At 33.0% G+C, this 13,965-nt stretch overlaps 2 protein-coding genes across 2 annotated transcripts in view; both read right to left on the reverse strand.

The window, feature by feature from the left end:
* Positions 1–13,965, reverse strand: part of LOC120357578 (methionine aminopeptidase 1D, mitochondrial-like) — a 217,515-nt gene that overhangs the window by 199,173 nt on the left and 4,377 nt on the right. The window lies entirely within an intron of this gene.
* Positions 8–8,152, reverse strand: LOC105197323 (nucleolar protein 14 homolog). The gene is made up of 7 exons (XM_011163621.3): positions 8,004–8,152; positions 6,052–7,866; positions 5,733–5,862; positions 4,658–4,825; positions 4,053–4,555; positions 2,972–3,214; positions 8–1,300 (listed from the first exon to the last, which is right to left on the reverse strand). Exons 2-7 carry the CDS (start codon positions 7,737–7,739, stop codon positions 1,297–1,299), a joined length of 2,736 nt encoding a protein of 911 aa, XP_011161923.2. The 5' UTR covers positions 7,740–7,866; positions 8,004–8,152; the 3' UTR covers positions 8–1,296.

A 13,965-nucleotide genomic window follows, 5' to 3' on the forward strand; every position in this document is an offset into this window, starting at 1 on the left:
AAACAAATTAAATATTGCATTTTTTTATTTTATGTATATACATATACATGATATACATACGCTTATGTATAATACGTTACATGCGTTGTATGTGTTGTTAAGTTGATATAGTACAATGTTTTTTTTTTTACAAATACAAAACGCTTACACTCCAGCATCTTACGAGTCAAGATTTCCATTGAGCCGCCTCAGATTCAATTTCAACCGCATATGGTTTTTTCGAATCTATTTCGAAGGAAAACAACAACCTAGAAAGATTTCCGTCTAAGAGTAAGCAGTTCGGTGTAGGCATGGAAATGAAGTTTTGAGATTTTTCGGTATGTACTGCGCAAGATGCGCAATGGTTGTTCAAAGTACAACCTTAGAACATATACTACATGTTCTAAGAGTACAACAAGCATCGAAACAAAATGAATTAGGATCATCGAAATAAAGATGCTTGTTTGCAATTGAAAATCGATCCAGTCATTCATGAGCTGTGACCTGAAATATATAATAAGGAAAATAAGATCCATATATCAAAAAATCTCAAAAATTCATTCCCATGCCCACAGCGAATTGCCTACTCTCAGACGGAAATCTTTCTAGGTTGTTATTTTCCTTCGAAATAGATTCGGAAAAACCATATGCGGTTGAAATCTGAGGTCCAATAAAAAGCTTTACTCGTTAGCAAAATATCAGATTCAAATATAATAATTTAATAATAGAGCAATTTGTTTTATTTTTACTCATAATTAAAGCTCCTGAATAATTAACCACGTTGACGTAGTCTCGCAGAAAAAATTAGAATTAAAAAATGTGAAAAGTGATGTTTTGACGATGAAATTTTGCCTTGCATGCCATTTTGTTATTATGTGCTTGAGAGTGAAAATGTGGCTTTTTTCGTATTTACCAAATTCGTAAAAAATGGACTGCAAGTAAAGTTATATTTGAATGCTATACATAAAAGCATATTTTTCACTCCTTTCAACGGCTATCCATGTTTCCTGGTTGAATAGGCTTTACTTCATCTTTTATGACTATATACTGACTCTCACAAGAGAAAAGGAAAATAGAAACATATTTCTATAAGTAATCTCATTATTTTGTTTTATTCAATTTTTTTTTATTTAGAAATGGCATGTAAAAGAAACGTGTTTTTCTCGCTCTTTTACATGTAATTTCTTGCTTATAACATCACAAATTCAATATAGCTGTGGCGACTAGCCTAAAGAAAAATTATCACTTATTGCAATTTCCTTTAATGTTAATAATGTCCTTGTAAAATTAAAATCAAATATTTTATTGAAGTAAATCTCATCTAAAATAAAAATAATATGTTTATAAATTATACAATATAAACATGAAATTTTTTAACAATACATAAAAAATTATTTTTTTTTATAATCGTATGTAATTCATATTTTATAATCATTTTATTGATATATTTTATTGCCGAACGTCTAAAAATTGCAAAAAATCTTTAATTGCTTGTAATTTGATAATTATATTATTGCAATTTTTTTAAGAAAAATTCCTCTTCCAAATAATCGAAAATCTATCGTTAAAAAATCATGTATGTAAAAAGTGTGAAACATGTATACTCATTTATACACACGCACGCACGCACGCACGCACGCACGCACGCACGCACGCAGCAGCACGCACGCACGCACGCACGCACGCACGCACGCACGCACGCACGCACGCACGCACGCACGCACGCACGCACGCACGCACGCACACGCACGCACGCACGCACGCACGCACGCACGCACGCACGCACGCACGCACGCACGCACGCACGCACGCACGCACGCACGCACGCACGCACGCACGCACGCACGCACGCACGCACGCACGCACGCACGCACGCACGCACGCACGCACGCACGCACGCACGCACGCACGCACGCACGCACGCACGCACGCACGCACGCACGCACGCACGCACGCACGCACGCACGCACGCACGCACGCACGCACGCACGCACGCACGCACGCACGCACGCACGCACGCACGCACGCACGCACGCACGCACGCACGCACGCACGCACGCACGCACGCACGCACGCACGCACGCACGCACGCACGCACGCACGCACGCACGCACGCACGCACGCACGCACGCACGCACGCACGCACGCACGCACGCACGCACGCACGCACGCACGCACGCACGCACGCACGCACGCACGCACGCACGCACGCACGCACGCACGCACGCACGCACGCACGCACGCACGCACGCACGCACACACACAGGGTGGGACAAAAGTCCAGGTACGCCCTCATAACTTTTGATCGAATCTAGAGAGAAAGTTGAACTTTGGAGAGGTTACATAGGATCATCTATTTACTGATCTTATCAGTTTGAGCTTGGATAGCGTCGCCAAGGTCACATCGAAATCACATTACTTTTTTTAAATAGAACACCCAATTTTTGATTCCAAAATCTAATAGCTGGTGTCAACAGCTTTCCAAAACCCTACAAAAAATTTATTTTCGTTTAGTACTTTCCGAATTGTGAGGCTTGAAAGCTACAGTGTACTGTAACTTTCAAGCGTCATAGCTCGGAAAGTACTTAACAAAAATAAACTTTCTTGTAGGGTTTTGGAAAGTTTTTGACGCCAGGTATTAGATTCTGGAATCAAAAATAGGGTGTTTCATTTAAAACAGTTAATGTGATTTCGATGTGACCTTGGCGACGCCATCCAAACTCAAACTGATAAGATCAGTAAATAGCTTTCATGATCTTATATAAACCTCTCCAAATTTCAACTTTCTATCTAGATTCGTTCAAAAGTTATGAGGGTGTACCCGAACTTTTATCCTACCCTGTATATATATATATATATATATGTGTGTGTGTGTGTGTGTGTGTGTGTGTGTGTGTGTGTGTGTGTGTGTGTGTGTGTGTGTGTGTGTGTGTGTGTGCTAAAAATATATATTTATAACTTGTTTCATATTTATACTCTTTCAATCTCTTACTTTCTCTTCTTCATCTTTTTAAACTCGCTTTGCTGTATGGCAGCTTCGCCGAAAATTTCTTTCACTTTATGTTTGCGTTCAGCATCGCTCTTAATTTGCTGCCCGATTTGTACTTTGGCTAAGAAGTCACGATCTCTTCTTATTTCACGAATTGCACCTTTAAACTCCCTCTTATACTTGTGCAATAATTTTTCCTTTTCTATTTTTTCCTTTGATGCAGACTTATATCGTTTATCATCATATCTGCAAAAAAATAATATTTAAAATAACATCGTATATTATTGTACTATTAATATTTATTTTAATAACAAATTATTATATGCGTTCTACATTATACACACGCACGTACGCACACAAATATTATATATATTAATAAACTATAATTATAAAAATCTCTAAAAGATATAGCCGAATTTGTAAATGAAATCTGCCTCCATTCCAAAATGATCAGATTTATCACACCTCAATATTTAGTCCTCTATGAAAGAACAATTTTCACCAAGCTTTCAGCAAAAGAAAAAAAACTATTATATTATCTTTTTATATAAACAAAATTTAAGTTATTGAAATATACAATTAATAATTAGACACATAAAATAGAATATTCGAAAGTTCATACATTAAATATTAAATGAATTTTCTGCGTAAAAACTTGAAAAAAATCGTATTTTTAATATTTTTAACATTGAAGTTTATTTTTTTTTTTTTATCTAAAGTTAATCACTTAATAATTTCACTTAAAATTTGATGATTTAATACTTCTTGAATTTTTTAAATTTAAACTTACATCTTAAAAATCTCCAAAAATTTTTAGATATATATCTTGATGAACAAAACATCACTTATTTTTTTCATAGTTTTTTTCATAGTGAATTTGAAAAAATATAATTGAATTGTGTTTTTATTTGTCACTATCGCAATAGGAAGGATAGTAGGTTAAAACTTGGTGAAAATTGTTCTTTCATAGAAAGCTAAAGATTAACATATAATAAATCTACTTTGGGGTGGTGGTAGATTTCATATAAAAATGCAGCTATACCTTTTACTGTAAATTAAAAAAGAAAAAATATGTAATAGTTACACTGTCATTATTTTTGGCTCATATGTTTTTAAAGGTTTTGGCTTTTTCTTCTTAAGCACAATATATTCCAGTTTCTTTTTTCGTAGAAATTCGAGTTCCTTACATAGTCCTTTTACATGATTTCTTATGTTTACTGAATACTGTTTGAATTCATTTATTTTTAACAATTGAAGAATGGGCTCAAATATCGGATATATTGCTTCTAATTCTTGAAGATGGTTTTTAAATTCAATAAGCAGATTAACTGTAGTCAATAAAGCTCTTATTCTAAATTCGTCATCTAATTCTTCATTAATTAAATCACTTGCAAGCATATGTGCGCTATTTGGATCAATTTTGTCTAAATCAATTTCCATCTTATTGATCACTAGAGCTTTACACACAATTTTGAATGGTGGAATAATTGTGATTTTTTGTGTTAAATTTGCAGGCGTCGCCATGTAGATAATACCCCGTAAAAAATTAATCACGGACGGTGCAAATCGTTTGCTTAATGTTGTATACTGTAATTAAAAAAAAAAAAAAAATTAAAATAACATATTTTCTCAAGTTTAGAAAATAAATACATTGCAATATGAAATGTAAATAAAATTAGGTATACTCACCTCTAAGATGAGAGTACATATAAAAAGACCTTTTGAAATATCACTTCGATATTTCTTGATGCGAGCTTTCAACAATATTTGTGACATAAATACTAAACAAGGAGTAACAACAGGATGCCTGAAGTCAGATGTTGGAAATAACAAGGATACCAATTTAAAGAATATTAGCTGAAAAATAATTTATAAACCTTATATGCATAAGGGAAAAGATAGTAATGTAGGTAAGATCTACAATTACAATTAACTCATATCTATAGCAAAAAGTTTTATCTCAGCGTAGGTGCCAAAGTTGTGATCATGTATTACATGTTAATTATTAATATAAGAAATGTTGAAAATTGTTTGGTAGACTGCAGTAAACCTATTCCATAACTCTTAATAACATTATTACATTGTTGTTGCATAGTTTTTCTATATTATGCATTTTATATCTTAAAAATAATAATGACACTATCGTTAAAAATTACAGAATAGACCTACAGTACCAAAAATGAAAAGATAGCAGTTATCTATAAAACTTTTTATTTATAAAATAATTTTGCTATCTTTGTACTTTTTAGAGAAAACATTACATTTTCTATTATATCAAAATCCAAACAACACAGAATCTAAAATTAAATTATAGACACATTTCCAAAAATAATTTTAACATCTTAAAAACGTCTTATGATCTTGTTGGACTTTGTCTGGGAATATTCATGTTACTGTGAAAAAGTTATGTATACTTCTGTTCTTTAACATAATTTTTTTAATGACCACTGTGCACATAATAGAATTGAGTTCAAACCATTTGATATTATTTTTGTTAAGTCTATCTGTTATAGCATATTCGATTTGTTGATTCGACCCGACTCAGAGTCAATGTGTTCTTTTTAGCTACAAAAAAGAGACAAATTGTGTAAAAAATACAGCTAAAAAGAACAGACATTAACTTGGAATCGAGTCGAGTCAACAAATCAAATACGCTATTAGTTTAATAGATAATCTATATGTATACAAATATATAATATGTAATATTTGTTGATAAAAAAACACAATTAGCTGAAGAAAATACATGTGCGTATCACAATCTCACCATTTGCATATTAGGATATGTTGTCTTATTTTTTTCAAATTCAATATGTTTCTCCTTGATCACTTGTTGTATATAGGTTTCAGCATTCTGTGGGTTCATATGTGCTAGATCATAAAGATAAGGACATAATCTGAAATAAAAGTTATATAGAAATAAGCTCTACATATGTATACATACATATATATACGTATGTGTATATATATATATATACATACACACATACATATATACATGTGTGTGTGTGTGTACATTTACAAAAACACACACACACACATATATTTATAGTTTAGAATATAAAATTAGTAAGTATAATTATCACCTGTCAAACATTTGGAAACATTTAACTAAATCATCAATGTTCTCCGTGAAAGCACAGTTGTTTATATATTGTAACAAATATACAAATAAATTTGATAACTTTTCTTTGTTTCTACTACCTAATGTCCAATGATTGCATTTTATAATACGATCTATGATCGCTGATTGATAATCTGCACTCTGATGGCTTAATAGTTTTTCTAATTCTTCCAAACACTCCGGAACATTATATATGTAAGGTAGTTCTTTTCGTGCCTGTTCCATAATCTCTTTTTGCTTCAAGAGATTGTTTTTAATATAAATCTCCTGGTTTTTATTTTTATCAGATGAATTCAATATGTGGGTATTGTTACTCTGTTTCAATATTGATTTACAAGAAATCTTATCTGATTGTTTTATTTGTTTAGTACCTTGTGTCAAATCATTAATAAACATAACATATTTCTCGTTTTTCCTTGGAACTTGTGTTTTATTTTCATCTTCGCTAGATAATTCAGACATTTTTAAATCTGAAAAATCGTCTTCAGACTCATCATCTAAATTTTCAATCGCTAAATCTTCATCATTCAAATCTGTATCAGATTCATCTTTGATATTAGATGCTTCTGTATATATACTCTTATTTTTTATACCTTTAACTGTTTTCTTATCACTAGCATCTTCCAATTTATTCCCTTTTTGTTTATCATCATTAACATTTTCATCAATTTCACTGTTTTCCTCATTAATACTAGTTTCAGTAGTTATTGAAGTAACGTCGTCATTATCTTCAATAACAGTTTCCATTACAAAACCATCCTCAAGATCATCTGCAGATTTATGCCAATACTGATTACTAATATCACTCATAAATCCTTTCATTCTTGCCAATCTATCAGCCTCGAGTTTCTCCAATTTTTGTTTTTCTTCTTGAATAATCTCATTCTCTGATTTTAGTTTTTCAGATGGATGACCTCTAGCTTCAAATTTTAATTGCCGTACAGCAATGTCATAAGTGTCAGCTTTGGTGATTTCATCAATGTCCTCCTTAGACTTTTTGGAAGCAAACATAAAGGGTAAAAGGTCTTTCCATTCAGAATCGAGCTTCTCTGTAAGATCGATAGTTTCTTCACGTATCTTTTGTTTCTCTGCTTTTCGTTTCTTTGATTCCACAATAAGTTGCTCAATTAGATCCTTTCTAGATAATGTGGAATCTGCTGTTGATAAAGTGCCTCCACCAAAATGAGCTTCTACAAAATTTTTCTGTAGCTTGCCACTAACATTTTCATTATCACTAAATTCATCATCACTCTTTGGATCATCAAATTTTTCAATTTCTTCAAGAGTTTGTCCTCTATGTGTCAAAATATCATCATTTAAATTAAAAATACTTTCCTTTTTATATGTTTTTATGCGTTCTGTAGCAAATCTTGCTATTGCTTTATCTTCCATGCTCATAGCACAATTCTTCTCACCAATACGTTTGTCTATGAAAACATTGTCTTTATTTTGTAATTTATATTCTTGAAGAAGACTCTGCTTACGCCTGTTAATTGCTTTCGCTCGTGAAACTCCTGGCAGTCCACAATCATTTTTACTTTTGCGACCCAACACTTTCTGTTTGTCTCTATTAATGTGCACCTCAAATGGATTTAGTTTCTTATTTTTCTGTTGTAAAGATTCAGACAAATGTTTTTTAGCTTTAACCATTTTGGATAACAGCTTTGCGTAAGAATATCATTTAACGTATAAAAACCAAAGCACAACTTAATTTTGTTTTAATATATATTAATTTTCACGTGTTGTATTTATCAAAACATAACCATCAATTACGGAGCTAGAAACAAAACAGTAATAAAACTTTATCATTGTAAAATTTTGATAAGCAACGTTTTGCTATAAGTATTCTGCTGTTATTATCACTAACTATTGTAAGCTTTAATAATATATCAAGAATATTTACATTAAACTTACTTGGTTTGCAATAATTAGAAACACTTACATACATGTGTTTCACAATCAAGCCTGTCGCACATGAAATGCTTAAAGGTGCCTATTGATGGACGCAGCAAATGCCGTGCGCGGCGACGCGGCAGTTCAGAAAGAACTAGATCTAGGGGCTTCTGAATCCTCCAGCGTTGTCGCAAATAGCCGTTTGTTTTCTGTTCCTGAACTCCCTGAATTAGCACTTAAAATGAAATAGATATATATTTGAAAGTTAGTGAAAGCAAGAAGAAATGTTCCAGTGCAGTCTAGTGCAGGAATAAAAAACAAGCCTTAGGTCTGTTCAAGTTGCTTGAAATCCCCAAAAATTTTTGCACTCGAGATGAGATAAATATATATTCGATCGTAAGAAAGAGAGAGACGACAAAAAAATTAATTCAAAAAGGGCAGCAACACGAACAGGTCTAATGAAGTTGGATTAATCCAACTTCACTTGCGGCATCGTAAAAGTGATTTCAAGAGCGAAATTTGAAAGGTTGTAACGATAGCCAAAGTGGATATGGAGATTCCAAAAGTTAGTAGATGTTTATATTTGCTCTATATTTGTGTGTAATATGGAGTTTTATACTAAAATGTTAGTTAAGATAGTAATTAGGAAAGTAATATATATACATATGATTGTTTATAATTATCAAGATTGGAGGTTAAATATACTTAGAGATAGTATACAGAAATAGTTTCTCGAAACGATGTCGTTTTGATGTCAAAAATGCAAGTCAAAAATTTTCGAAATTTTATTATTAATTTCAATGGATAAATAATAAAATTATTAATTAATTAATAATTTTAATTTTTATTTTTTATTTTTATTTTTTTTATTTTTTAAATTTTGCTTTGGATTTTCATTGCCACTATTTTATTAAAAAATTATAATATTGCAATGTTTCCGGAATATTACTGGCATATGCCATGCGATGTTGCAGGAGGACAGGATCCTATAGCGCACGGTGCGATAGCTCACCAACTAATTATCTTGACTTATCTAACCCAACTAACGGAAAAACTCTAGGCATTGGCCGCTGTGAGTGGTGGTGTGCCATCGATCCCATGTGCTATCGAGATCCACCCGTTGCAGGCATATTGTTAATTTATGTTTTTGCAATATCTCCGTAATATTGCAATGCAATATGCAACATTGCAACACTGCTACAATGTTGCTGCAATTTTCTTGTTTTTCAATTTTCTTTTTTTTTATAGTTTATAAACGTATGTAATAATTGTATACAAAAAAGATAAAACTAGAAAAATCGGTTTGAGAAGAAAGACATCATCATGATGTAAGAAGAAAGGTGAAACAAGTAACCAGATGCACAGTGGACCATACTCTAGACCAATCAGAAGTGGGTCCAAATTTTGAGATTCAATATGGCTACGGCTTCGGTACTGGGGCGTATTTATACTTGTATTTATACGTGAATCGGAAATAATCGGTGAATCGGAGAAATTCAAAACTACTTAAAAAAGGAAAAACGTGAAGGTAAAGTTGAGACTTTGTACATTAATGAAAATTGTGATAATTGTTATTTCAAATTTTTTAAACTTGAATTAGAAAAAATTTGGAAAATGATAAGAATGAGCTTATGTGTTTGGCTAAATTGTTGTATTTTATGTTTATAACAACAGTGTTTATTGAAACAGTAATTTGTGTTAAAGATAATAAATTTCAAGTATTTTTACATTTTTATATTTATTTTTTTTAACATCTACATTTTAAGTACGTGTGATTATACATATCATTGTTTCGTATTCAAATTGCGCGGATATATTTGGACCCAAATTTCATTGGCTCACCACATCGAGCCACGCCTCTTACCGCGCATCGAGCCGCCGACGATGCGCGTTGTTTCACCTTGTTTCTTACATCATGGACATCATTAGATCTATTGCTGGTAAAAATTTTTCTGAGATATACTTTTTATACAAATTACAGAACATTTTGCAAAAATATTAAGTAATTAAATTTTTTCTTTAAATTTTTCATGTATGCATAAATTCTAAAATATTCTAATATTCTATAAAAAAAATAAAAAATTTTCTAAAAACTATAAAATATTACAGAAATTTTGAAAAATTCTGGAAATGACTAAAAAACATCTAAAAATTTTGAAAATTATATTTAAAAATCTGAGATAAATTTATATACTCTGATGAAAAGTTTTCTTGAAATTTTCCTGATTTTTTGTATAACATATTTTTTAGAATAGTTCTCAGATTTTTTAATGTAAACTTTAGAATATGTAAAAATACACATATATATAAAAAATTTGGAGAAAAAAATATAGATTTCTTAATATTTCTAAAATGTTTCAATTTATATAAAAATTCTAAAAAAAATTTCAGATAACTAATAAAATTATTGTTCAAATCAATGTTGAATAATTCTATAAATCATTACATGCAAAAATCATTCTACTTTTCTTTTATGTAATAAATAATAAAAATTGATGATGAAAAAGTAGAAATGTAAGTAGAAATGCAATTAGTTAATTTTCTTTTTGCATCATCGCATTGTCCAATTGATCTTTCATTTTCACAGACATGATTTGCTGATTAAATTAATTACAGTCCCGACAATGAGATATTTACAACTGAGATATTTTTTATTACAGTTTGTGTCTCACTATAACTAAAAAATGGAGATAAATTTCACTTCAACGCGACAAATGCAACAACGCCGCGTTCATGCGGCTAGCAGTATCAGAATTAAAAAACCCTAGATCTCTTTTTTTTTGAAGTGCCGCGTTGCCACGCGCGGCATTTGCCGCGTCCATCAGGAGGTCAATCATGAAACTTTTTCCCTAAGGCGAAAACGTGAAAAGTGAAAACTTTCTCCATTAACTTCAATGGTAAAAGGCTTGTTTTCTATTCCTGCACTAGACTGCACTGGAACGTTCCTTCTTGCTTTCGCTAACTTTTAAACATCTATCTATTTCATTTTGAGTGTACACCCAAGGACTTTGATTCTGTCCATGGGGAAATTTTCCAAACTGAGAAGTCACCACTTTCTACATACTCGCTGTTCATGGTTAATGAAACGACTAGAGCTTGTTGGTTACGTTAATCATGAACTGTAAGTATGTAGAAAGATAGCGACTTCTCAGTTTAGAAAATTTCTCCATGGACAGATTCAAAGTCGCTGAGTGTACACTAATTCAGGGAGTTCAAGAATAAAAAACAAACGGAAAGATTTTCATTTTTCACGTTTCCGCCCTAGGGAAAAAGTTTCATGATCGACCCCCAGTAGGCACCCATACAGCACAGAGAGATTACAGGAACATTGCAGAGTGATTTCATTGAAATATTGTAATATTGCATTTTGATTGCAAAACATTGCTGCAACATTGCTGGAAAATTGCAGCAACATTAAGATGTACGTTTTTTGAAATATTGCATTGAAACATCCCATTTTTCTAAAATATTCACATAAATATTATTACACCACATAATTCCAATGAACAAAACAATATTTGTGTAACATTTTAAAAAACATTTTTGCAAAAAAAAATTTTGGGAATATTTTTGGAAATTTCCAAGCGGTCACCCATCCAAGTCGCGACTACAGTGAACGTTGTTTGACCTCCGTGATCGCTGTAAACTGATCCCTTATAATGACTTGTGAATACTTTATGCTGATATATGTATATAACTTGTAGATCAAGTCAATGTTTTCGAAAAAATGAATTATGTATAAATAAAGCACAATATTTATATAAACCAACATAAAATTATAGTTTTTTTTACTAATTTTGCAAATGCAGAATAGCATCTGGAATAATTTTTCTGTTATTTGTTTAAATAAGATGCAATTAGAAAATATATATCAATATAATACAATAATTAAATTAAATATAAAAAAATTTTTATTAAAAAACAATTAATAAATATTGTTTGTTCATTGGGCTGTAGATCGAGGTTTTTTCATATATGGACCTATTTCATCTATTGATATAAATATTTATGTTTCTTAACAATACTATGATGCACACAGCACCACTGGACCGCATGTCTTTTTCTAGATGTCTTAGCGGGGATTCACACCTTGGCGAAAAAGCGGAAAGCAGAAAGTAGAATGCCAATTAAAACTTGCGCTGTAGCGGAATTCTGTAACTCCTTAGCGACAATTCGGTATCGTTACAGCGTCGTTGCGCAGATATTATACATGGTAGAAAAGCTGCGCGACGACACGTAACGATATCCCTAGCTGTCGTTAAGAGTTACAGAATACGGCCACAGGGGCCGTATTCTGTAACTCTTAGGGTGCAGTCCCATGGAGCGTATCAGGCGTATCGCGGATTGCGCGTATCGAAAATCTGACCAATCGCGAACGTTCCGCTGCTTTCGGTACGTGAACGTTTTGTTCCGAATCCGCGATACGCCTGATACGCTCCATGGGACTGCACCCTCAGAGTTACAGAATACGGCCCCTGTGGCCGTATTCTGTAACTCTTAACGACAGCTAGGGATATCGTTACGTGTCGTCGCGCAGCTTTTCTACCATGTATAATATCTGCGCAACGACGCTGTAACGATACCGAATTGTCGCTAAGGAGTTACAGAATTCCGCTACTGGTAGTATATAGTTTCAAAATTCTGCTACAGACTGTACCTGTTTACTACCAGCGCGAGTTCTGATTGGCTCTCTGCTTTCTGCTTTCTGCTTTTCCGCCAAGGTGTGAATTCTCCCTTAGAGTCAACATTTGAAGGATGTCTGCAGACGTATATGCAAAGTCGATTTGCAGTCAACTTTGAAAGCCTGACTTGGATGAGTCGACTTACAGTCGATATATGGACAGTTGTATTCTTAGGGAATGTAGAGATTCAGCGGAAAATTTAGTAATGTCGCCCGATCTTAGTTTGCTAAATGCGGATGAATAATTATGGATGAGTTAAATTAATATATTATTATACGCAAATATTCTGCTTTGGCTCTTTATTGCCACTACTTTATTAAAAAATTATGATATTATGATATTACAATGTTTTCGGAATATTACTGGCATATGCCATGCGATGTTGCAGGCATATTGTTAATTTATGTTTCTGCAATGTCTCCGTAATATTGCATTGCAATCTGCAATATTGCAACATTGCTGCAATGTTGTTGGAATTATCTGTGCTGTATGGGTACCTTAGGCTGCGTTCAGATTCCTCACCCGGGTGCACCATGATGTTGTTTTATCTTTGTTGTTTACCAAATGTTAAACAAGGATAGAATAATGTCTGGGTGCACCCTGGTGGGGAATCTGGAGGTCGATCATGAAACTTTTTTCCTAAGGCGGAAACGTGAAAAGTGAAAAATTTTGCCATTAACTTCAATGGTAAAGATTTTCACTTTTCACGTTTTCGCCCTAGGGAAAAAGTTTCATGAGGCTTGTTTTCTATTCCTGCACTAGACTACACTGGAACGTTCCTTCTTGCTTTCACTAACTTTCAAATATACATCTATTTCATTTTAAGTGCACACTAATTCAGGGAGTTCAGGAACAGAAAACAAACGGATGATTGACCCCCTGAGAGTCTATCATGTGACATTTCCCCTAGGACGGAAACGTGAAAAGTGAAAAGTTTCACGTGAACTGCACGATCATGAAACTTTTTCTCTAGGGCGGTAACGTAAAAAGTGAAAATCTTTACCATTGAAGTTAATGGAGAAATTTTTCATTTTTCACGTTTACGCCTTAGGGAAAAAGTTTCGTGATCGACCCCCATGTACAGTGCGTTACATTGATGCCTGGGGTACCGATTTTAAGGACCACGTTTCTTTCTTAGTTATTTTTACGTTTATGTCCAAATGCTGCCGTCAACATCGACATACGGAATGGACTGCTGGGGGTCAATCATGTAATTTCACGTGGAACTTTTCACGTTTCACTTTTCACGTTTCACTTTTCATTTTTCATTTTTCACTCATAGAGAGTTCACGTGAATCTTT

The sequence above is a fragment of the Solenopsis invicta genome, chromosome 4 (genome assembly GCF_016802725.1).
Source record: "Solenopsis invicta isolate M01_SB chromosome 4, UNIL_Sinv_3.0, whole genome shotgun sequence".
In the NCBI taxonomy this organism is placed as follows: Eukaryota; Metazoa; Arthropoda; class Insecta; order Hymenoptera; family Formicidae; genus Solenopsis; species Solenopsis invicta.